We start from the raw sequence: 24,245 nt of genomic DNA on the forward strand, positions 1-24,245 counted from the left end.
AGAGCCCCTGCATATGTGGTACCTTTGTGCCCACCTCCATCCCCCACCCTGCCACCTACCCCTTACCTAAGTTATTGCTATCCATCCATCAACCTATTCGGGGATGCCTACCTGAGCCCCCAGGTCTAAGGTGGACTCTCTGGAATGCCTGCCACTCAGAGCTCTGTGTTTCTTCCCTGTATAAATGTTACAGTGACAATTACATGTTTATAAATGTGATTTCATCCATGTCTATCTCTACCAGACATAAACTCCGTGAAGGCAGACACTGAATGCCCAGCGCCCAGCGCCCAGCAAATAATTGTTTTGTGGATTATTCTGGACCCTTTCTGTGTCCAGTCCAAACTATGTCCTAAGGGGCGATCTTCCCAGGGCTGGTGCAAGCCAGCAAGGTGGGAATTCCGCCCCACCCCCACCCCACCCCACTCAATCCGCCCCAGCCCAGAAGTCCAGGGATTTCAGGTTTGCTGGGAGGAGGGACTGGTCGCTGATATAGAAGCGGAAGGCAACAGACACGTGCTGCTGAGGCTCATCTACGAGCGAAGTGGGAGTGGGGGCGAAGGAAGGAGGTCGGGATCTGAACAGGTGCCTCTGCCTCACACGGGCTGCTCTGCTCCCTCACTTAAAAAAAAAAAATCCAAGTTTCAAAGGAACCTCTGCAACCATCTCCTGCACACTTCAACGGACATCTGGTTGTGACGAAAGCCTCGGCCCCGCCCCTCCCAGCTGCGCTCTTTGCTCTCTGCTGCTGGGGCTTGGGCGTCTGGAGACCGAGCGGATGGAGCACCAGAGACGCCGGAAGAGAGAGAATATGAGAGAAAACTGCGGGGGTGGGGGTGGAAGAGTGGGATAGGTGGCCAGAGGCCGAGGAGAGTGGGAAAGGGTGAGAAAAGAACTAAGGAAAAACGGAAAAATACCTGAAGAGGGACAAGGTTAAGGGTGGGGATGATAAAAAAAATAAATAGAAAAATAAAAAGAAGTGTGGAACGGAGTAAAACAAGCACAGTGTTGAGCCAATCCAGAAAGGGGTAGATAATACTTCAGTTAACTCGCTCACACTTACGATGAGGACGGGCTCTGCCTCCGGGCCCAGTGGTGGGCTAGAGATGCGACGATGAAGACCCTGACGGGTCCCTGCCCTGTAGCTCATGCTCCTGCAGGAAAGATGGGCATTGACCCCTCACTTGTGATCAGCACTGAGTGGGAGAGAGGACTTGGGTCCCCAGACCTGACAATGTCCCCATCCGGACCCATTATTCACAGCAGAGACCAGCTGGGACCTGGTGGGCTAGCTGGAGCTGGGGCTGGCGGGCAGCGTTAGCAGGACGGTCCGAGTATCACCCATGGACCGTGCCCCGACCTTTTTCTCCCAGCTCATCCCAGTGATTTCCTAGTTCCTCCGCCCCCAGGTTTCCCCCTCTTAAGCTAGGGAATACCATAAATGGGGCAGGATGTGCCAGGGCCAGAAATGAAGCGCGCTCTTCAAGATCCTAGACTGAAGGCTGGCTCTAAAAGACAATGAGGTGGGGGCTGGAGCCGGGTCAGGTATTTGAGGGCCCAGGTCACCTGGGAAGAAAAGAGGAAGGAAGGATGAAAAACACAAATGGAACCCAGACAGGGGAAGGATTTAAAAGAAGTAGAGTCCCACCGAGAGAGAGAGAGGGGGAGGGGGAGGAAGGCGAAGGACAGACGGACAGACAGACAGACAGACAGGAGTAGGGGTGAGGTATGACAGAAAGGAAGAAAAAGAGAAGGAAGGGAGGGAGAATGGGGCAGCTACCCACCTCCCCTTCACAGCTAGAATCCTTCCCCCCAGTTGCCTGCATCCTGACCCCATTTCTAGGCCTCCCGGCTCCTCAGACCTACTCCAAAGTCTGGCTTTCTTGCCCATCAGTCCACCAACACAGCTCGCTTTTAGCGGCCGGGTTCCTAAAACCAGTGAACATTTTGCTCCCTATCCTACAAATTCCCTCCACAGCATGTAACTGTCCCTCCGACCAGAACAACCTTCCCTCTGCCTACGTGATGTCCACCGTCCCCCTCCTGCTGGCCCTCCTATTGTCTCCCTCCCCTGTCTTGTCCCCTGCTCAGGCTCCTCCTCCCCTTCCCAACCCTATGCCCTGAGAGTCCTCCAGGCTCTGTCCTGGCCCCCTCTCTCCTCCCTCCAGGATTTCTCCGGAGTCAGAGCCACGCACCATGGCGCTGGAAGGCCCACATTTTCCTCTTCTGAGCCTGAACCAGACACTCACGGGTTCCTTCCTCATTGACGGGTGGATGCCTCTTAGGCACCTAACCCTCAGCCACAGACGGACAAACTGAATTCATCACCTTCCCTCTAAACCTGGAAAGGATGACAGCCAGAGGGAAATCTCAAGACGCCAGAGAACTTGAGTTGAGCTGAGGCATAAAGAGAAAAGCCCTAGAGCTAAGGACCAAAGGGCCTGGGTGGTACAATGTAAAGGGAGGAAGAGAGGAGCCCCCACACCAGGGGTCTGTCCCCAGACTGCCCCCAGGTTCTCTCAGGAGGCAAGGTGCACGCAGGAAGACCAAGGTCTTCTTGGTAGCCTCTCTGTTAGACCCACCCCTTCTTTCTTCAGGGGACCATTCCTCCATCACCAGTCTGGGGCCAGGGTTGGGAGAGGGGAGCCTTCTGGAGGGTCGGATCAGAGGGAGGGCAACAGAACCTTGGGAACCAGAGCAGCTGGAAGGGCTGACCCACCTGCTCACCATGTGCACCAACACCTGGGCTGTCTCCTCTCCCTTGTCCCACACCACGGAGCGGGGGCGGGGGCTGGGGCCTCGAGGGGCTCCAGAGCAGAGGGGAGCTGGGGAGAACAGGCCTGCCCCACCTCGTGGAGGGAGGGCACTTGGGGAAATTTGGAGAGGAGTGAACTCAGAGCTCAGCACTTTCCTCTTTTCTGTTTTTCTTCTTGAGGAATTTTTTTCCCCCTAAGTGCTGATGACTTTACCATTTCTTAGAGGTGGGGGGGGAAGGAGTTTTTGGCTTTTGCTCCCCCCCACTCCGAATGCCGGACAGTCTTACATTCCACAAGAAGCCAGAGCTTCAGAGTTTCCTAAAGATGAGGTGGCGTCTCCTCCCCTCTCCAGCCCCAGCTCCCTCCCCCTTCCCTCCCCCCAGTCTCAAGCCCTCAGCCCTGGCCAAGGAGGCCCAGCCAGGCTGGGAGGAGACCCCAAGCACATTCTTCCTCTCACTGTCATGCTGCAGAAATTAAAGACACATCTTCGGGCTGGGCACCCGCCAAGCGTTTCAAGTCAAAAAGGGGCAGAGGAGGCCCTGGGCCTCAGCTCAGTGCCACGTGTAAAGGATGCCTAGAAACCCTCTGCCTGAAGCCCCTGGGACGGAGGTCTGAAAATGGACCTTGGGGCGGTGGCCGTCACATACCACACCCACAAAGCCCACCCCCACCCCACCCCCAGGGGTCCCCAAACACCCTTCAGAGCCCCAGGCCGATGATGGAGCAGCTTCCAACCCACACCTCTGAGGAGGCTCAATCTGGTTTTTAAGAGGGGGAGGGGGCTATAGAAAGCAGTCCTTCTGGCTGCAAAATCTCAGCAAGCAGAGAGGTGGCCAGGTAACACCAACCATCACCCCAAGCCTGTGACACTGCACCCCAGACAACCAGTCCAAAGGGTCAACCACTCTGAAGAGCAAGACCCCCATCCTCTGTTGGGGGTGGCACCCCTTGCCAACAACTCGTGCTGGAGGTTGGAGGAACTGCCATCTCAGCACCTCAGCCCCCTGTTCCTGCCCTGGCACCAGGCGGGGGCAGATCCTGGGCCACAAGTCGCTGCCACATGGTGGGGATAATTGATGAAGGCCCAGCCCTCCACTGCTGTCTCCAGCCTGCCTCTCTGGAAACTCTATATTTTCCCTTTAATTATAGCCCCTGCAGTCCCCTCCGCAGCCCCACCCGCACTGCTCATCCTGGCTGCCCACGGCCGACGTGGCTCCCTCCCCTTCTCTTCCCTTGGTCTTTTTTTCCCCCTTTGCCTTCGTTGCACAAAACCAGCTGGGGGAGGGCGTGGAGAGGGGCGGGGGGAAGCAATGGAATCTTGGATGGTTTGGGGGAGGAGGGACTCCCCGCTTCCACGTTTGCAGCTCTAGAGTGATGGGGGGCGGGGGAGCCGTGTGGGAAGGATTGGAGTTGCCTGGGCACTGCAAAGGGACCCCCATTACTTCCTCTTGGGCCCACAGGTTTTGGCAGGACCTGGGCCTGGAGAGACTGGGGTTGGGATAGAGCATGGTTGGGAGGTTGGGACACAGGGAAGAAAGGACGTTGTCTTCTAGAGGCATCTTCCCCACATACAGCTTGTTGGTTTGGGGTCCCCACATGGTATCGGGGTACATATGATTCTCTTCTGGTTCCAGAGGCAAAGAGCAAAGCCCTAGGTTTTCAGGAAAGAGGTTGGGCAGTGGGAGACACCCTCTCATATGCCAAGTTCTCTCCTATGCCCCCAACCCTGAGTCCAGGCACAACCAGAGATGGGACTTTATGTGGCTCCCAGAAGGAACTCCCGCTCTCTGGTGATGTCCTTCCACCTGAGTTCTCTCCTGTGTGGCTGTGCGGGACCCTGGCCACGCCACAGCAGCCCCTAACCCCAGATCCTTCATTAAGTCACCAGCTGTCACAGCCTTTTCCATGAACACTCACTCGCCCTGGGGTGGAAGGGTCCTAGCAATTTCCCACCATCACCGTGTTGCCCCATCACTCAACACCAATGCTTCGTTCTAAAGAGACTATGAAGTCCCGTTTCCCTCCCACCCGTTGCCCTGGCTCCCCACCCTATCTCTCTCAATCATGCCTGGGGTTTCTGTCTTGGAGCTTCATGCATGGTAGAAGAATTGACATCTTTAAAAAAGATGGCTGTCTATATGTCTTAATGTCTATAAAGGCATCTCTAACTTGTTCCCCAAATATTCCTGAGCTCCATGCCCCAGCCACCCCTGAAGACACCCCACACAGGCATATCTTTCTAATTCTCTGGGTCTCCTGTTCTAGAGGGGTCCCCAGCAGCCTCTTCACACTTTCCCTTAGCTCTTGCAGAGGCGCTCAGGAGGGTGGGTCACCAGGCATACCCAGGAGGGACCCTCTTGCCCCACCCAGCTCTCCTATTCCAGTTCCTCCAGGTTGGGGGTCCCAGGAAGAAAGTGGAGGGGCGGCCCCTGCCCACTCTTTAGCCTACACTGTATTCAGGACCTAGACGTACCCCAGCAGCAGTATGTCTGGCCCAAGCTGGGCTGGGGGCTGGGGAGGCAGGGCGGCCAAGGGGGGAGATGTGCGGTGGACTCCTTTCCCTTCCCTTCCCTCCTCCTCCTCCCTTCCATTCCAACTCCCAAATTGGGGGCCGGGCCAGGCAGCTCTGATTGGCTAGGGGACGGGCTGCCGGCTCCCCCTCTCCTAGGGGCCGGGTTCCTCCCCACTGTCCCTCGGGATGATATAAAAGGGGCCCGGGCCGCGGGTCGGAGCAGACGGGAGTTTCTCCTCGGGGTCGGAGCAGGAGGCACGCGGACTGTGAGGCCACGCATGAGCGGACGCTAACCCCCACCCCAGCCGCAAAGAGTCTACATGTCTAGGGTCTAGACATGTTCAGCTTTGTGGACCTCCGGCTCCTGCTCCTCTTAGCGGCCACCGCCCTCCAGACGCACGGCCAAGAGGACGGCCAAGAAGACAGTAAGTCCCGAACTTTGGAGAATCCAGGGCTGTTTGGTGTCGCACCCTGCGCCCTGTCCCGGGAGTCCGAGACTTAAACGGAGACTCAGGGATGGAAGGGCAATGATGAGGGTGCTTCTTTGGCGTTCTGGGAGAGAAGGGAGTGCACCCTGGGTAGGGGATGAAGATGAACGCCCCCAGGAGCGGGAGTGGAGGATGGAGCGCGGCTTGAGTTAGCACAGGAGAGCGTTCCGAGCGTGCCCGGTGGATTACAACCAGGGAAAGGGGAGTCTGAGCGCGGGGCCCGGGAAAGTGCGTCGAAGATGGGATGGGGGCGCCTAGTTAGGAAGAATTTGGAGCCCAAGATGTAAAAACGATCAGGAAGGCTGTGGGATGATTCATAAGGAAAGATTGTTTGCTCTCTCTCTCTGCAGGCTAGACAGTGTTGCTGGGGCCGCGGGGGTGCCGGGCTGAGGGGGGAGGGGGCGCGGAGAGTGGGCGGGTTGGAGGGTGAGAAACTTTGGAGCGGAGTGGGTAGGGCGGGGTCCTTGCGCCCTCTGCTGATCGATACAGAGAACCGCTCCTCCGGGCCCGCGCTTCCCCGCGCAGGAGCTGCAGCCGGAAGACCAGGGTCACGGCCAAGTGTGGACCCCACCTCTAGACCTAGAAAATAAAGCTGGAGGTGGAGTGGCCCCTGTCTCTAAAAGAAGTGTCCAATCCAGGGAAATTGCTTAGTTTTGCCCGCCACCTAGTGGCTGTCTGGGCAGACGCTCGTGTGGTTGGCCTGGTTAACTAACTTCATTACTCTAATACTTGCGGACTTTTTGGTTCTTTGGCTAAGCGACCCAGAGGCATTGGCTGGCTTTGAAAAATAGGGGTTGTCCCAGAGAGGGTTTTTAAGACTCCTGGGCGCTGAAGGTTAGGGCGTATCCAACTTTGGGGGTACATTTCAAGTCTCTGGGTGGGATCCCACGCCAATCAGCCCCTCCCCAGCCTCCTAGCCCTGCCCCCGCCATCCCACATGCCTGGGGAATGAGGCGGAGTGGGGGCTGGACCTCCCATCTCTCCTCCCAGCCCCTCCTCCTCTGGCCACCCAGACCACTCCCCACAAGCCTGCCCTCTCGTTGGGGCCCCTCCTGTTCTGTTTCTCCTCCCCCCCACACACATCACCCCCCAACCCAATGGCTTTATTTCACTTGGCCTCTGCACCAATTCGCTGAGGTTGGATTTGGAAGCAACCCCCGCTTAAAGCTTTGTTTAAATTCCTGAGAACTGGAAAGAGTTATAGGCGCTCTGGCCAGGCGCCTCGGCGCTGTCACTGGCGCTGATGAGGAGCAGATGAGCTTATGGGCTTTTAAGGATTTGGGGCAAGGAGGCGGGAGAGGAGGAGGCGGGGAGTGGAAAAAAGTAAATATTTCTGTAAGACGAGTGGGACCGGCGAATAGGGCTGGTGTCCCCGGAGCCCCGAGATGGGGCTCGGGCGCCGCTGACAGCCCTGCTTCCCCGCTCTTGCCCCAGTCCCACCAGTCACCTGCGTACAGAACGGCATCAGGTACCATGACCGAGAAGTATGGAAACCCGAGGTCTGTCAGATCTGTGTCTGCGACAATGGCAACGTGTTGTGTGATGACGTGATCTGCGAGGACACCAAGAACTGCCCCGGCGCCGTAGCCCCCCCGGGCGAGTGCTGCCCGGTCTGCCCCGATGGCGAGGGTACGGGTGCTCTGGGTCTGGGCCTGGGCCTGGGGTGGACCGGCCGCTCCCTCGGCCTGAGCCCGGGGGGCCTTTGCCTCCGGGGACACCAGAGCAAACCCTGCCTCTAACCCGCGTTTCCTCTCCCCCTAGTGTCGCCTACGGACCTGGAAACCGCAGGAGTCGAGGTAATCCTCTGACGACGTTTGCTGCCCCTCCCACGAGCCCCCACAGTCCTCCCTCCTCTAACGCGGCTTCTTTTGTTTCTTCTCCCCCAACCCCAAAGGGACCCAAGGGAGACACGGGCCCCCGAGGCCCAAAGGTAAGCGTCGCGCTTCGCGCCTCGGAGAGCTGCGGGTGGGCGTGGCCCTGGCCTGCGCTCACCCCGCCCGCCCTCTCCCGCTGCAGGGACCCGCAGGCCCCCCTGGCCGGGATGGCATCCCTGGACAGCCTGGACTTCCCGGGCCCCCCGGGCCCCCCGGACCTCCCGGACCCCCTGGCCTCGGAGGAGTAAGTGGAATGCCTCCTTCTTCCCCACCCTCATCTTTTTCGTTTGCTTGTTTTTGGCTGAGGGCATTCTTTATGTTTTGAAATAATTTCAGCCTTAAAGAAAAATTGCCAGAATAGGGCAAAGAACTCTCATCTGCCCTTCCCAGGGTGTCCTATTTGCTTTATCCGTCTCTGTGTGTACGTACAATTCCAGTTATTTTTCTTTCTGGACTTGGAGAGTAAAGTATTTTTCTTTCCTACTTTGAGAGCAAGTTGCTGGTGTTCCATCCCCGTGTTCCCAAGTTCTTCAGTGGGTCTTTCTTGAGAAAAAGAACATTCTCTTATGTGACGACTGCGTGACTGATGATCGAGTTGTAGAAACGGAACATTGATACAATGCTATATCTAACATACAGTCCTTATTCAGATTTCACCAATGTCCGCTTAGTGTCCTTTGTTGTATTTCTTTTTCCTGATCTGGGATGCACCCCGATGATATGAATTACATTTAATCATCACATCTCTTTCATTTTCTATCACCTGGGACATCCTTCAGACTGTCTTTGTCTTTTACACCGACATTTTTTTTTTTTTGAAGAGGCCAGTTGCTTGGTAAACTGTCCCTCCATTTGGGTTCTGTGGGTGCGTCTTCATGAGCGGGTTGCAATGGCATCTTCGAGCAGGACCCTCTCGTGGGGAGGTTGCTGGCTTGTTGAGGGCATCTCCTGAGGAGGCACCTGATGTCCGTTTGTCCTATTACTAGTGGTGTCATTGTCTGTCTTTCAACTCGGTGTCCTGACCCCAGTTTCTCACGTGCTCTCTCTTATTTTCTTTCTAGAACTTTGCTCCCCAGATGTCTTATGGTTATGATGAGAAGTCAGCCGGAGTTTCTGTGCCTGGGCCCATGGTAAGCCACCAGGGGGAGTAGAGATGACGGAGAGCTGACGGGGATCCAGACAAGATGGGCCAGTGATGGCGTGTGGAGGTGACACAGATAATCTAGGAGGTTGAGATGACTGTTGGGACCTCGGAGTCCCGAGGATGCAAGACACCTGGGTGGTCTCAGCAGGAATCAGTAGGAGGTGGCAAGGCTCGACCCACATTACACTCTCCCACAGAAGTGTCCTAATGGCCTCCCTTTCTTTTTCTTCCTTAGGGTCCTTCTGGTCCTCGTGGTCTCCCTGGCCCCCCCGGTGCACCTGTGAGTATCCAGCATATCTTTATTCACCACCTTGGGCTTTGGTCTCTGGGAGGGGGGATTGGGACGAGAAACGGGGATCTCTTGGTGAGATGGGAAAAGGTTGGCAGGGACCTGCCCTTCTAACCCCACCCCTCTCTCCTTGTCCTCCAGGGTCCCCAAGGTTTCCAGGGCCCTCCTGGTGAGCCTGGCGAGCCCGGCGCTTCGGCAAGTGTCCTCCCGACCTGTGCTCTCCGTGCAAATACACGGATTCTCCATCCCCGTCTGGAGTCTTCCTTACCTCCTCCTTCCAGTCCCAGCCTTCCCCTTCTTTTTTTCTTACCCTGGGAATTCTCACCTCCTCTCTTTCTTTCTCCTCTAGGGTCCCATGGGTCCCCGTGGTCCCGCTGGCCCCCCTGGCAAGAACGGAGATGATGTAAGTAACCCTCATGAGGAAATACCATCTGACCCTTACTGGCTGTATGAGTTAGGGCCCTATATTCTCCACGCAGTATGCCACCATCTTCGGGAGTAATACCCAGAGAAAGCAAAGGAATTTCTCCTTAAGGCACGAGACTTCCCTTAAACAAGGATTTTTCTCTCCCTTTGTGAGATGTTTCTCCATTCTCTCCAACAGGAGTTCTTATCCCCCACCCCACTCGCCCCAGCCACCTTAAAGTAATTCCCAGCCCACCCTTCAGGGCAAATGATATCCTTAAACTTAATTGCTCTAAAACCTAGGATTTGCTATCCCTCTGGTGAGATTAAAATGCTGGTGACAGAAATAAACCAGAACTCCTTTGGAGGAAATTCAAATTCACCTGAAAAGGGTTTCATGGTAGATTTAAACTGCACTCTAAATTCAAAAATAAGATTCTGTGCCCCTGAGCCTGACCTTCAAGAAGCCCAAGAGCATTCAGACCTTCCCCACCTTTCCAGCCCAGGGGCATGGGCATGAAGCCTTTTCTCTCCCTCTCAGGGTGAAGCTGGAAAGCCTGGTCGCCCCGGCGAGCGTGGGCCTCCTGGACCTCAGGTGAGCAAGACGATGTGGCCAGCCGCCCCCTGCTCAGCTGTGTTTGGGCTTCGTCTGGAAGCTGTGTCCAGAGAAGTGTCTTCTAACAGCCCTGCCTTTCTTTCCTTTTGTCTCCAGGGTGCTCGGGGATTGCCTGGAACAGCTGGTCTCCCCGGAATGAAGGGACACAGAGTGAGTCCCTTCTGAGTCATCTAAGCTCCGGAAGTCCCAGTCTCTCCCCCAGGGGGCCCTGGATAGAGACTAGACATCCCAAAGAAGGTCCCCCCATTGGGAAGGAAGTCCAGATAGAGGGATTGCATGAGGCCTTGCACCAGCTGCAGTTCCACCCAGCTCGGAGATGGGGGGGCGGCTGCAGTGGCCCCCTGAGGCTCCTTCTCAGGTCTGGGTGGGTGTCAAGCTGGCCTGCCCCCTCCACAGAGTTTTACCTGAGCCCTCCTTTCTCTCTTAGGGTTTCAGTGGTTTGGATGGTGCCAAGGGAGATGCTGGTCCTGCTGGTCCCAAGGTAAGGGGCTGTCTGAATGTCATGGTCGTCCACCTCCTACCCAGCCCCACCATGAACGAATCCCTAACTCTGCTCTCTGCTCTCTAGGGGGAGCCTGGTAGCCCTGGTGAAAATGGAGCCCCTGGTCAGATGGTGAGTGTGTCCTGTTCTAGAAGGAAGAGGAAACAGGATGGGGGGCGGGCAAGCTGGAGGCTTGAGGGAAAGGGGTGTGCCTCCCAACTCACTTGGCTTTTCTTGGTTTGGTTGTCAGGGCCCCCGAGGTCTGCCTGGTGAAAGAGGTCGCCCTGGAGCCCCTGGCCCTGCTGTAAGTACTCCTGGCCCCTTGGGGGATCCCTGGGCCCCGGAAGGGGCTCCCCAGGAGCTACAAGGCCCAGTCAAAGCTCAGTGGGTGTGACCAAGGCTCCCCTTCTCTTCTGCAGGGTGCTCGTGGAAATGACGGTGCTACTGGTGCTGCTGGCCCCCCTGTGAGTATGGCCGCTAGACCCCAGCACCTGGGAGTGAGCCAGGGTCTCGGTGCCAGCTCTTGGGGGTAACACTGGGGTGGGCCGTGCTGGTCTGAACCCCAAGAGCTCTTCTGTCCCGGGGTGTGGCTTGCAGCTGCCGCCTTCTTTCTTGCCAACATCTCTCTTTCATTCACAGGGTCCCACTGGTCCCGCTGGTCCTCCTGGCTTCCCCGGTGCTGTTGGTGCTAAGGTGAGGCCCTCCTCTGAGCACAGCTCCCACGGGCAAGGTGTCTCCTCGCTCCCCAGACCGGAAGGACCCAGAGTGGCAAGAGAGAAGCCCATTCCCCAACACCTTTGTCCTGAGGTCCCTTTCCCTGACCTTGGAGTCCTGATTATTGGTCTCCTGTCTCTGCCCTTCACCCCCCACCTTCCAAAGGTGAGGCTGGGCACCTAGAGTGGCCTCTGCCATGTCCTTTCTTCCCATGCAGGGTGAAGCTGGTCCCCAAGGAGCCCGAGGCTCTGAAGGTCCCCAGGGTGTGCGTGGTGAACCCGGCCCCCCTGGCCCTGCTGGTGCTGCTGGCCCTGCTGTAAGTGTTGCCTCCTCAGTGCCCTTGTGCCCCTCCCCCCAAGTCACAGTCCTTGACTGTCACTGACCCACCTCTTTCTGTGCCGCAGGGAAACCCTGGTGCTGATGGACAGCCTGGTGCTAAAGGTGCCAACGTAAGTGTCCTGCAGACTTCAGAGCTGCCTCTGATGCCCATCTCCCACCTGCCCGGTGCCCTCCACTCCTAGGCTCAACTTTGTTCTGCCCCCTACAGGGCGCTCCTGGTATTGCTGGTGCTCCTGGCTTCCCTGGTGCCCGAGGCCCCTCTGGACCCCAGGGCCCGGGCGGTCCCCCTGGTCCCAAGGGTAACAGCGTAAGTGCCACTCTCTTACTTTGGTGCTGGCTCCAGTGTGGCCCTTGTTTGGGGATCGAGGGCCAACTGAGGACCCTCAATTCTCTGCTCATACTCTTTTCCTCCCCCAACGTAGGGTGAACCTGGTGCTCCTGGCAACAAGGGAGACGCTGGTGCCAAGGGAGAGCCCGTAAGTGCCCCTGCAGCTCAGCCTGTCTGCCTGCGAGCCCCTTGAAGGAGGCCCAGGGAGGAAGGGGAGCCCCCGGTGCTGGAGCCTTCGCCTCAAGCCCACTCAGGAGCTGGTACCAGGATGGCCCCTCACAACAGGCATCCCCTCCTCTCTGCCCTCTCTAGGGTGCCCCTGGTATTCAAGGACCCCCTGGCCCTGCTGGGGAGGAAGGAAAGCGAGGAGCTCGAGGTGAACCCGGACCTGCCGGCCTGCCTGGACCCCCTGGCGAGCGTGTAAGTGCCCCCTTCTCTGTCCTCAGTGCCAGCCCAGTGCTCCATGGCTGAGCTCACTGACCTCCTCTCCTCCTGCAGGGTGGACCTGGTGGTCGTGGCTTCCCTGGCGCAGATGGTGTGGCTGGTCCCAAGGTAACCTCTCTTCGTGGCTGGAGGCTGACCCTGCTGCTCCCTGCCCTTCACTTTCCTCTTTCAGACATAGTCAGCCCCTCTGGCCCTGCTGCCAGTCATTAGTGCTCCTGCTGGGGCTACAGACCTCTCCCTTCACACTCCACCTCACCTTGACCTTCCCACCTCCAACAATGCCCCTCAAACCCCCTGGGAGGAAGAGGCCTAGGCTTGAGACCCTAATTGTTCTTGTGACCCCCACCCCCAACCAGGGTCCCGCTGGTGAACGTGGTTCTCCTGGCCCTGCCGGCCCCAAAGGCTCTCCTGGTGAAGCTGGTCGCCCCGGTGAAGCTGGTCTGCCTGGTGCCAAGGTGAGACTCCAGCCCTCTGCCCGGCTTGGCCCAGGACCCCACCTGCCCTGTGTTGGGTCTGAGATGAGGCACTCTGGAGCCGGGCTGAGGGTCTGCATTCCGGAGTGCCCCCAACCACAGCCTTCACCTCCCCTGTCAGCCCTCTTTCCCAGCCCACTCACACCTCTCTGCTCCCCCTCAGGGTCTGACTGGAAGCCCTGGCAGCCCTGGTCCTGATGGCAAAACCGGCCCCCCTGTGAGTATCACCCTCCACCCCGCTCCCAGGCCCCCTTCCACTCTCCTGACCACCCACCCTTTGTTCTCACCTCTGCTTTTGTGACTTCCATCTTTAGGGTCCCGCCGGTCAAGATGGTCGCCCCGGACCTCCAGGCCCCCCTGGTGCCCGTGGGCAGGCTGGTGTGATGGGATTCCCCGGACCTAAAGGCGCTGCTGTGAGTATTCAGCGCGGAGCATCACTGAGCCAGGGACAGACACGCTGGGAGAGGAGCGTCCTGGTCTCTAGGCCCAGCTCTGCCACCGACTCGCTGTGTGGCCTCAGGCCACTCGCTGCCCCTCTCTGGGCCTCAGTCTCCCTATTTGTAAAATGAGGGTCCTCCTCCAGCACCGCAGCTGCTGCCCCATCCCTGAGGATAAGTGTTGGTGGTGGCCCCCCACCCCCACACATGTAGAGATGGGACAGGCCCTTAAGATAATAGTCACCCCCACATCTTGGGGGGTTCTATGAGCTTCAAAAGGAGAGACTGGAGGAGATGGAAGTCCTGGGCAGCTCAGGGAGCCACAGAGGAGAGGGGAGGGATGAGCCTGAAGAGGCAAGTGGTCTGAGGAGAGGCGAAGCGACCAGTGTGGAAGTCAGCAAAGGCATTTCCCCCGGGGCCCAGAACTGGTAGATAAGAAAGTCCCTTTAAAAACTCCACTCTGAGTAAACAGGAGGGACCCAGGAGGCCCCAGTTTCCCGCTTCAGCCCCCTCAACATTGACTCTTTCCCCCCAGGGAGAGCCCGGTAAAGCTGGAGAGAGAGGTGTTCCTGGCCCCCCCGGTGCTGTGGTAAGTATCTTACAGGTCCCCCCCAGCTGTAGGAGAAGCACAGGAGGCTCACAGCCACCACCCCATCACCATCCCTGGGCACCGGGACCCCAGCCCCAGGCCCCCCCACCTGCCCCTCTTCCTCAGCCACCTCACCTCCCTGAGTCCTTTGCTGTCTCCCCACAGGGTGCTGCTGGCAAAGACGGAGAAGCTGGAGCTCAGGGACCCCCTGGCCCTGCTGTAAGTGTCCCTCTCAGGGGGGCCTGGGGAGGGGGCACAGTGGAGCAGGAGAGGGATGACGCCCCCTGCCTCTCCTCTCCTGGGCCTTCCTATGACCGCAGCATTCTCTCGTGACAGGGCCCTGCTGGTGAGAGAGGCGAACAAGGCCCTGCTGGCTCCCCCGGATTCCAGGTGAGGCCTCTGGGCTGTCAGGGGGCTGGGGGAGGTTGTGAGTTTGCCTTTGTTCTCTTCTGGATCCTAACCTCCTTCCCTTTTCTCCCCCATTCCCCCCCACCTCCAGGGTCTCCCCGGCCCTGCTGGTCCTCCTGGTGAATCAGGCAAACCCGGTGAACAGGTAAGAGGTAGCAGCAGCCAGCGAGGCAGGAATGTAGAGGATACAGAGGGAGAGGCCAGCCTCCCAGCTAGTCAGACACCATCCGCCAGCAGGATTGTGGTTAGACACGAGGAAGGACTTCCCATCATGAAGGGAACTACACAGGATTTGTGCGTGATGTGATAGAAGCCACTCAGCTGCTAGCCCGACCACTTCTTTTCAGAGATGCTAGAATCCTCTGTGACTTGCCCTGAACCCGAAATTAGGGATGTTCATCACTGACATATCTCGAGGAGGAGTACAGAGCAGAGGGATGATCCCGGCTGGGTGCTGCAGGGGCACCAGTTTCCAATCACAGACCCTGAGGCCGCCACCACAGCGGGAGGGCAGTGGTGCTTTGTGGTGCTGAGGGCCCCGGTGGCCTTTGCTCACCATCCGTCCCTTCCTCCCCCTCAGGGTGTTCCTGGAGACCTTGGCGCCCCTGGCCCGTCTGGAGCAAGAGTAAGTAGAGCCTCTGCGGCTCCCACCCAGACGCCCCTCGCTCGCCGTCTCCGGACCCCGTCACCGTTCCGTCCTTCTTCCTTCTCTCCTAGGGCGAGAGAGGTTTCCCCGGTGAGCGCGGTGTACAAGGTCCCCCCGGTCCTGCTGGCCCCCGTGGGGCCAACGGTGCCCCTGGCAATGATGGTGCTAAGGTAAGGACGGCACAGGGACCAGGTTTGACCCCCGTCCCTCACCGGGGACACCTGGCTATGACCAAAGCCACCTAGATATTCGAGAGGGGTAGGGGACGAGGCTGGGGCGAGGTCAGGTACAGCCTGAAGTTCTGGGCTGTAGGCTTTTCCTCTTTGCAGGGGCCTGTCTTTGCCCCTTGAAGCAACCCTGAGGGACACTAAAAGGGGGCTCAGGACTGTGACCTAGTCCTGGAACCCCAAGCCTCACTCCAGTCCTCTTTGTCACACAGGGTGATGCTGGTGCCCCTGGAGCCCCCGGTGGCCAGGGTGCCCCTGGCCTTCAGGGAATGCCTGGTGAACGAGGTGCAGCGGGTCTTCCAGGCCCTAAGGGCGACAGAGTGAGTTCAAGCATCCTCCCCTGGGCCCTGCATGGTTCTCATTCTGTCTGCTCTGGATCCCCCAGCCTCTCTTCCCCTCCCTGCCTTCTTTTCCTCCTCTCTTTAATCCTCCCTTCTTCCCCTCTGGCCTTTCTGCTGATGAATTCTCTACCTGTGGTCCAGGCCCTTCTCTCAAGAGTTACCTTGGCAACAAGAGGTGGGACTTCCCCCTGGATGGGCCATCCCTTATTCATTCCTCTGCACGAGGCAGGGCCTCTTAACTTCCTGGGGCAGGCATCTTTTCCTCCTCAAAGACTTAAGTTCTCAGCATGGGTGGGGGAAGGGCAGAGCTGGGGAGGGTTCCCAGACACAATAGGCTGCCTCCTTGCGTCATGCTGGAAGTCTCAGGCTTTCCCATGTGTTTAGGGCGATGCCGGTCCCAAAGGTGCTGACGGTGCTCCTGGCAAAGACGGTGCCCGAGGTCTGACTGGCCCCATCGGCCCTCCTGGCCCTGCTGGTGCCCCTGGTGACAAGGTGAGGTCGCTGCCTCCCTAACGCAGCTTTCCCCGCAAGCCTGGGCATGGCTCTGAGGGGAAGGCCAGCGCTGCCACTGAGCTGACAGCCCGGGGGTGGGGGAGGGGAAGCTCTCCTGGATCTTCTGCCAGGAGTATTCAGGGTGGGCCCTGACCCTGTGCCTCTGCTCCCTCCCTCTCAGGGCGAAACTGGTCCTAGCGGCCCTGCTGGTCCCACCGGAGCTCGTGGTGCCCCCGTAAGTACAGAAGACCCAGTTAGTGCCCCATCCTTGGCCCTTTTCTCCCCTCATTCTGCCCCAGCCCTCTTTCTATCCGTCCTCCACACCTTTGCTCCCATCCCCGGTCCCTGGAGAAGGCTCTCCAGAGCCCCTCCTTCTCATCTGTCCCTCCAGTGTGCCCCACCCTCCTCCCCCACGTCAGGGCATCTCTCCAGTTTGCCTCCTTTTCTTCTAGGGAGACCGTGGTGAGCCTGGTCCCCCCGGCCCTGCTGGCTTCGCTGGCCCCCCTGTGAGTATCAAGACTGCCTTCATTTCCCATCATCCACCCGGACGGGGGGCCTTGGGTGACCTGATGAAGATAGAGGCCTGGACCCGAGTCGGGAGGGATTGTCCCCTGTTCAAGCATCTTCCTGCCTGGGCTACCGTCCGAGCCCCGCCCGGGGGAACAACCTGACTTGTTACTGTGGCACCGAGGTCTCTGCTCACCACGCCCCTCCTCCCCCAGGGTGCTGATGGCCAGCCTGGTGCTAAAGGCGAACCTGGTGATGCTGGTGCTAAAGGCGATGCTGGTCCTCCTGGCCCTGCTGGACCCGCTGGACCCCCTGGTCCCATTGTGAGTTTCTCACCCTCTGGGCCCCGAGCTGCCAACAGGCCTGGACCCAGGACCGACCCAGCCTTGACGCCTCTGTGCTCTCCTGCAGGGTAACGTTGGTGCTCCTGGACCCAAAGGCGCTCGTGGCAGTGCCGGTCCCCCTGTGAGTATCTGGTATCTCGCCCTGCGTCTCTGCTGAGACTCCCCAGCTCTAGTTCGGAGGCAGGAGGGCCGGGTCACGTGGGCGTGCTGTTCTCACCCTGACGGCTTCTTTGTCCTCTTCTGCCAGGGTGCTACTGGTTTCCCTGGTGCTGCTGGCCGAGTTGGTCCCCCCGGCCCCTCTGTGAGTATCTGAGGGGGAGACTCCTCTGCTTGGGGAGGAAGGGTGGGGGGAGGCTGTCAGGGGTGTAGTAGGCCCGACAGAGGCCTCAGTGGTGCTCCACCATCCACTGGAATCTGACAGCCCCTCTTCTCCTCATCCAGGGAAATGCTGGACCCCCTGGCCCTCCTGGCCCTGTTGGCAAAGAAGGTGGCAAAGGACCCCGTGGTGAGACTGGCCCCGCTGGACGTCCCGGTGAAGTTGGTCCCCCTGGTCCCCCTGGCCCTGCTGGCGAGAAAGGAGCCCCTGGTGCTGATGGGCCTGCTGTAAGTACAAGCTGTGGAGGAGCCTGGGGCGTGGGCATGGTCCCTGGCCACTGCGAGGCACCTCACCGCCGTCTGCCTCCCACAGGGTGCTCCCGGTACCCCTGGACCTCAGGGCATTGCTGGACAACGTGGTGTGGTCGGCCTGCCTGGTCAGCGAGGAGAAAGAGGCTTCCCTGGGCTCCCCGGCCCCTCTGTGAGTGCTCCCGCACCTTGGGGCACCCCGAGAAGAACCGTCACAGGGCTTGGAGCACGCAGGATGGGGGTGGCGGAGCCAGTTAGACGGATGTGCCGGGTGACCAGGGTGCTTTTGGGCTCTTCCCAGCCCCATCGCTTGCCTGACTCTTTCTTCTACCCAAGGGTGAACCTGGCAAACAAGGTCCCTCTGGACCAAGTGGCGAACGCGGCCCCCCTGGTCCCATGGGCCCCCCTGGACTGGCTGGACCCCCTGGCGAGTCTGGACGTGAGGTAAGCAGTCGCCAGCCCCATGCCAATGCCATCAGCAAGGCCGTTTTGGCCTTGGCTTGAGCCTCCCTCCTCCTGGCCGATGCTCACCTCTCGCCACCCTCTGTCTGCAGGGAGCTCCTGGTGCTGAAGGCTCCCCCGGACGAGATGGTGCTCCTGGTGCCAAAGTAAGACAGCTGCACCCCAGGGCCACAGCCGCGTCTGCGGCTCCCCTCGCCCAGCCTGGCCCCTTCATCTGGGGCTGACCTGCACTTCCCTCCTCACCCCTCCCAGGGTGACCGTGGTGAGACTGGCCCTGCTGGACCCCCTGGTGCTCCTGGTGCTCCCGGTGCCCCTGGCCCCGTTGGCCCTGCTGGCAAGAGTGGTGACCGTGGTGAGACTGTAAGTAGCTGGACTCCCGTTGCCTGCTTCTTATCAGGCCAGGGACCCTCCAGGCATGCATCATGTCCTTCAGATGGACGCCTGACTTCACCCAGGTTGGGGAGGGGGTGGAGAGGAGGTCTTGCTAGGTGGCTGGGTCCTGGCCCCCCCTGAAAACAGCAAGCCACAGCTCAGCCCCTCTCCCAGTAGTGCCCCACCTCCCCCAAGGGGTGGGGTTGTGTCCAGGTAATTGCACCAGTTCATGTGAAGCCTGAATTCACATGAAGTTTCATCTGGGGCTGAGGGGAGATGGACACAGTGGGGAGGGATGTGAGGAAAGAGGATCCAGCCGAGGGGCGGCCCCGTCCTGCAGCCCATGCCCTGCCAGCCCTCGGCTGGGGCCTCCCCGGCCATGATCTGATGCCCTCTGCTCTTTTCAGGGTCCTTCTGGTCCTGCTGGTCCCATCGGCCCTGCTGGTGCCCGCGGCCCCGCTGTAAGTGCCCTGCCCTGGCCCTCACATCCTCGGAACCCCTGTCCAAGTGTGGACAGCACCCCACTCAGTGCTAATGGACCTTCCCCCTGACAAACTGTCTCCTCTGCTCTTCTAGGGACCCCAAGGCCCCCGTGGTGACAAGGGTGAGGCAGGCGAACAGGGCGACAGAGGCATAAAGGGTCACCGTGGTTTCTCTGGTCTCCAGGGTCCCCCTGGCCCTCCCGTAAGTATGCTCAGCAGCGCCTCCCAGTGGCCATTGAGTCTTCTCTTATCATTCCCTGTGCCTTGCTGTGCGATGGCAGGGGGTATTTTGACTCAGTTTCCCCCTCTGGGTAGTCATGCTCACTCTTCCCTGGTGATGACTGGGATCTGAAGATTTATGGGCATTTCCAAGCAGTTTTTGAGAGGGTGAGGGGAGCACAGGGAGAGATTGTGGGAGGGGTCTCAGACTATAGACACCCTGAATAATGGGGGGTGAAGGGCAAGGTGTTGGCCTCATTTGATCCACATGGGGCCTAAACTGCCTTTGTATCTGTCCTTCAGGGCTCTCCTGGTGAACAAGGTCCCTCCGGAGCTTCTGGTCCCGCTGGTCCCCGTGTAAGTCATGCCTTCTGTCTCCTCTCTGGGGCCCCAAACCCAAACCCAAACTTGCTCCATGGCCCTTTGCCTGGGACTGGTGTTCCTCGCTTCTTTGGAGATGGGCCCAGGGACAGGGGTTGGAGGAAGGGAGGAAGGGTCCTAGACCATCTCACCCAGCCCTTGGCATCCCCCTCCCACTAACACCCCCCACAAAATGTTCCTTGACCCAGCTGTGGGAATGAGCAATGAGGAGCGGCAGGCAGTGAGGGTGGCCTTCTGCACCAGAATTGGGGTGGTCCTGTGCTATCTGGCCGACTTTCTTTAACTATCTTCCCCTCTGCAGGGTCCCCCCGGCTCTCCTGGTGCTCCTGGCAAAGATGGACTCAACGGCCTTGCAGGCCCCATTGGCCCCCCTGGTCCCCGCGGCCGCACTGGTGACGCTGGTCCAGTTGTACGTAGCTCCCCACGCTGTCTGCCCGTGGCCCTCTGGCCCTGAGAAGGCTCAACTCCGGACAAACCACACCCTCCTCCCTTTCTGTGCAGGGTCCCCCCGGCCCTCCCGGCCCTCCTGGTCCTCCCGGCCCTCCCAGCGGCGGTTTCGACTTCAGCTTCCTGCCCCAGCCACCTCAGGAGAAGGCTCACGATGGTGGCCGCTACTACCGGGCCGATGATGCCAACGTGGTCCGTGACCGTGACCTCGAGGTGGACACCACCCTCAAGAGCCTGAGCCAGCAGATCGAGAACATCCGGAGCCCTGAAGGCAGCCGCAAGAACCCGGCCCGCACCTGCCGCGACCTCAAGATGTGCCATTCTGACTGGAAGAATGGTGAGGCCATGCCAGCCCAGGGCCTGTCCCCGCTCCTGCCACCACAGGGCCTCACCCCGAGGGGCTTCGATGCCCACGTGCGCCCCCTCCCAGACCTCCCCTGACTCCATCTTGCCCTGCCCCGTCGCAGGAGAATACTGGATCGACCCCAACCAAGGCTGCAACCTGGACGCCATCAAGGTCTTCTGCAACATGGAGACAGGTGAGACCTGCGTGTACCCGACTCAGCCCAGAGTGGCCCAGAAGAACTGGTACATCAGCAAGAACCCCAAGGAGAAGAAGCACGTCTGGTTCGGCGAGAGCATGACCGGCGGATCCCAGGTGTGTGAGCTGGGACCCCGGAGCCCCTCACACAAGATGGGCTGGCTGAGGGGCGTGAGGGGGTGTGAGGGGCGGCGGTCCTGGGTGCTCTCGGCCTCTGCTGGGTGTGCCGGACAGAGCCGGGCTGGGCAGCAGGGGTCCTGGGCCCGAGATCCTGGCTCAGACAGAGGGTGTCCGTGGGCAAGTGAGGCCACGCCTAGATGTGGGTGCTCTCCGAGGATTCCAGGGAGGGAGGCCGGGACCAGAGCCTCCAGCACGGACACTCACCCTTCGCTCTCCGTGCCCTTTGTAGTTCGAGTACGGCGGCCAGGACTCCGACCCTGCCGACGTGGCCATCCAGCTGACCTTCCTGCGCCTGATGTCCACCGAGGCCTCCCAGAACCTCACCTACCACTGCAAGAACAGCGTGGCCTACATGGACCAGCAGACAGGCAACCTCAAGAAGTCCCTGCTCCTCCAGGGCTCCAACGAGATCGAGCTCCGGTCCGAGGGCAACAGCCGCTTCACCTACACTGTCACCCACGACGGCTGCACGGTGAGTGTCCCCGCGGGGCCCCTCCCCGGGCTTCGGCTTTTTAGACAGGCCACAGCTCTCCACACCTTGTCATCCCCACTCGGTGACGCCCCTCTCCCGTTGTCTCCCCTCCACCCCAGAGTCACACCGGAACCTGGGGCAAGACAGTGATCGAATACAAAACCACCAAGACCTCCCGCCTGCCCATCATCGATGTGGCCCCCTTGGACATTGGCGCCCCAGACCAGGAATTCGGTATCGACATCGGCCCCGTCTGCTTCCTGTAAACTCTCTCCGCCCCAACCTGGCTCCCTCCCACCCGACCCACTTGCCCCTGACCGTGGAAACAGACAAACCACCCAAACTGAACTCCCCAAAAAGCCAAAAAAATGGGAAACAATTTCACATGGACTTTGGAAAAATTTTTTTTCCTTTGCATTCATCTCTTGAACTTAGTTTTTATCTCTGACCAGCTGAACATGACCAAAAACCAAAAACGCACTCAACCTCACCAAAAACAAAAAAAAGAATAAATAAATAACTTTTTAAAAAAGGAAGCTTGGTCCACTTGCTTGAAGACCCACGTGGGGATAAGTCCCTTCCTGCCTGTTGGGCTATGACACCCCAACACCACCCTTCCTGCTCCTTTCTCCATGCCTTCTTGGGGCTGCCCCTCCACTGCTCCCCAAATCTAAGTCTCCCCTAAAGTCACAGGAAACCATGCATTGCCTGCCCAGCAACCAAAGGCAATGCTAAAACACCCAAATGACCCTCCACTCCCAGCCCGCTCCCCTCGCCCAGGACCCCCAAACCCTGGGGGGGCCTAGGGTTCTCAGACTGCCAAAGAAGCTTTACCATCGGCATCCTCTGGCCCCGGCAACGCACCCCTCTTCGTTTTGGAGGAGGGCCCGCTGAGGGGAACCACTGGCCCCCCTGACGCAGGGTTCGGAGGAAAGTCAAGAGGGGCCAGGCAGAGTGGAAACAACGCGGCAGGGCTGGGTGGGAGCGGCGCTCTGTTCCTTGTGTAACTGTGTTGCTGAAAGACTACCTCTCTTTGTCACCGGGCAACTGCGTGGGGGCGGGATGGGGGTGGGGGAGGGGCTCCCCGTTTATATCAAAGGTGCTACATCTCTGTGATGGGGTGGGGTGGGGTGGCCAGGGAACCACTGGTGCTATAGAAGTCGGGATGCCACCCCCCACCCCCCACCAGGCCAGCAAATGTTCCTTTTTGTTCAAAGTCTTTAATTCTTTGGCTTTTTTTTTCTCTGGTGGATGGGGACTCATGTGAATTTTCTTAAGGTGCTATTTAACACAGGGGAGAGCGTGCCACTCACGCCTCGGCCCCTCTCCCCACTCCCTCGCCTGCTCAGGCCTCTCTCCAGACCTCTCTCTCTTCTGAAACCACCCCCTCCTCCTCCTCGGCTGCCTCCCACCCTCACACCCCTCCGTCTGTCCTTCTCCTCTCTCCCGGGTTTCAGAGCACAAATTTCCCAAAGCACAAAGCAGTTTTCCCCCTGGGGTGGGAGGAACCAAGAGACTCTGTACCTATTTTGTATGTGTATAATAATTTGAGATGTTTTTAATTATTTTGATTGCCGGAATAAAGCATGTGGAAATGACCCAAATGTATCCGCAGTGGCCTCCTAATTTCCTTCCCTGGAGTGGGGGGTGGGGGAATGGGGAGGAGAGGCCTGGGGAGGGAGCACTGGAGTGGGAGGGGGCGGGCTCTCCCTCCTTTTCTTACCCCTCTCCTCCTCTTCCTCCCCATCCAGCACCCTCCATGGTCCCTCTCAGTCTACTCTTGCCTTTCTTTTGCCTTCGACCGTTTTCTTCCCTTCCTCATGCAACCTTTGTTACACGTCCCCCGGAGCCCCTCCTCTCCCTTACAGGGCGCACAGGCAAGGCACTTATGCAGCAGCAGCGCGCACACACGCACACACACACACACACACGGAGACACACACACACAGCCTCCCTCCAGACCCCGGGCTGCCCAAACCTCAGGCCCACTCTCCCATCAAAGCCATCGACTCTGCTGCCCTCCCCACTGCTGTGGGCACTCTGCAGGGTCAGGGGACCTGGGGAGGCACTGCCCATAGGGCGCTGGGAGCCCCACGCTGGGGTGGGGGAGCTGGGACCGCAGAGGGTCCCCGGAAGCTCTCCGCAAGGCCTGTCCCTGGGCCAGCATGGAGGCTCATCTCTCCTCTGCCCTCCCTGCCCTCTCTGAGCTCCCCCAAAGGAGCACCAAGTAGGACCGCACAGGCAGGTCCTGCCCGAGCGGAGCCTAGAGCTGTGAGACTAGGAGGGAAAACCACCTCCTGTTTGTTCACTCTCCTGGGCTCCCAGGGGGAGGAGAGAGGGCTCCGCCCAGCCACCTGGAAGAGCTACAACCAAGGTTCTTGCAGGCAACGCTACCTGGAAGGTGGCAGTCCCTGCCCTGCTGAGCCTGTGCTCGGTCCCTCTTTGCCTTCTAAGTCCCCAGAACATGACCCCCCCTTGGGTGTGGGGTGGCTTGTTGAGGTCATTTCGCCCGGCCCCTGCCCCCTGCCTATTCCTTATCCTCTTTAAACTTCTGGCCTCTTCTTCCTGCTTCTCCCCCCCTACCATTCCCCTTCCCCTCAGCTGGCCTCCTCCCTGCCTGCCTGAGACCCTGAGGCTCCAAAGGGGATATGGGGGGTGGCTGGTCAGCTCCCCAATCTCAGGGAAGGGGGACAGCAGGGTGCAGTCAATGGGGACATAGGATCCAGAGGCTCAGAAGCCTGCAGCTGACCAGGTGCCCAGAGACCGGGAGACAGGGAGAAGGTGACATTTGTCTCCACCCCACGCTCTAGGGCCTGAAGCTCAGAGGCAGGACTGGCCCATGTTCTTCCCCCAGGAATCCAGAGACACAAAAGGTGGCAGAGAGCATGTCCTTCAAGGCTTATACCAGGCTGTCATTAAGCAGTCACGGTGAGCTATTCATTATGGCCTTGAATAATTCATCATTAGTACTTCACCACAATGAGGACAGTGTTGAAAAGAAATTGGTTTAAAGAGGGTAAGAAATCACAGCAACTAAAGGAAGATTTATTCATAGGCAAATTACCTACCTGGTGGTGTGGTGATGGGTTGGTCCATCGGTGATCCTGCCTGGCCCTTGCCTAGGTGATCCCGTTTTCCTGGACCCCCAGGGCCCTTGGCTGCCTCACCCCATCCCCACCTGCCCTCTGGGGGATCCAGAAGCCTCCCGAGC

General features: G+C 59.2%; 1 protein-coding gene across 2 annotated transcripts; it reads left to right on the top strand.

The window, feature by feature from the left end:
* Positions 1-5,473: 5,473 nt before the first annotated feature.
* On the top strand, positions 5,474-22,638 carry COL1A1 (collagen type I alpha 1 chain). 2 transcript variants are annotated; one of them, XM_037033370.1, is made up of 51 exons: positions 5,474-5,693; positions 7,191-7,385; positions 7,518-7,552; positions 7,651-7,686; positions 7,773-7,874; positions 8,692-8,760; positions 9,010-9,054; positions 9,205-9,258; positions 9,413-9,466; positions 10,010-10,063; positions 10,181-10,234; positions 10,512-10,565; positions 10,653-10,697; positions 10,816-10,869; positions 10,985-11,029; positions 11,205-11,258; positions 11,497-11,595; positions 11,684-11,728; positions 11,827-11,925; positions 12,041-12,094; positions 12,259-12,366; positions 12,445-12,498; positions 12,747-12,845; positions 13,027-13,080; positions 13,178-13,276; positions 13,836-13,889; positions 14,055-14,108; positions 14,226-14,279; positions 14,389-14,442; positions 14,878-14,922; positions 15,015-15,113; positions 15,383-15,490; positions 15,896-16,003; positions 16,185-16,238; positions 16,456-16,509; positions 16,726-16,833; positions 16,922-16,975; positions 17,102-17,155; positions 17,296-17,457; positions 17,543-17,650; positions 17,815-17,922; positions 18,033-18,086; positions 18,193-18,300; positions 18,720-18,773; positions 18,889-18,996; positions 19,317-19,370; positions 19,696-19,803; positions 19,896-20,178; positions 20,309-20,499; positions 20,792-21,034; positions 21,154-22,638. In XM_037033370.1, the coding sequence occupies exons 1-51, from the start codon at positions 5,606-5,608 to the stop codon at positions 21,298-21,300; spliced, it is 4,377 nt and encodes a 1,458-aa protein (XP_036889265.1). In that variant the 5' UTR covers positions 5,474-5,605; the 3' UTR covers positions 21,301-22,638. The 2 variants fall into 2 exon arrangements, with proteins under 2 accessions (XP_036889265.1, XP_036889267.1); XM_037033372.1 differs by lacking the exons at positions 17,296-17,457; positions 17,543-17,650.
* Positions 22,639-24,245: the final 1,607 nt, after the last annotated feature.

The sequence above is a fragment of the Sturnira hondurensis genome, unplaced genomic scaffold (genome assembly GCF_014824575.4).
Source record: "Sturnira hondurensis isolate 20B ecotype Veracruz unplaced genomic scaffold, ASM1482457v3 Scaffold0021632, whole genome shotgun sequence".
NCBI lineage: Eukaryota > Metazoa > Chordata > Mammalia > Chiroptera > Phyllostomidae > Sturnira > Sturnira hondurensis.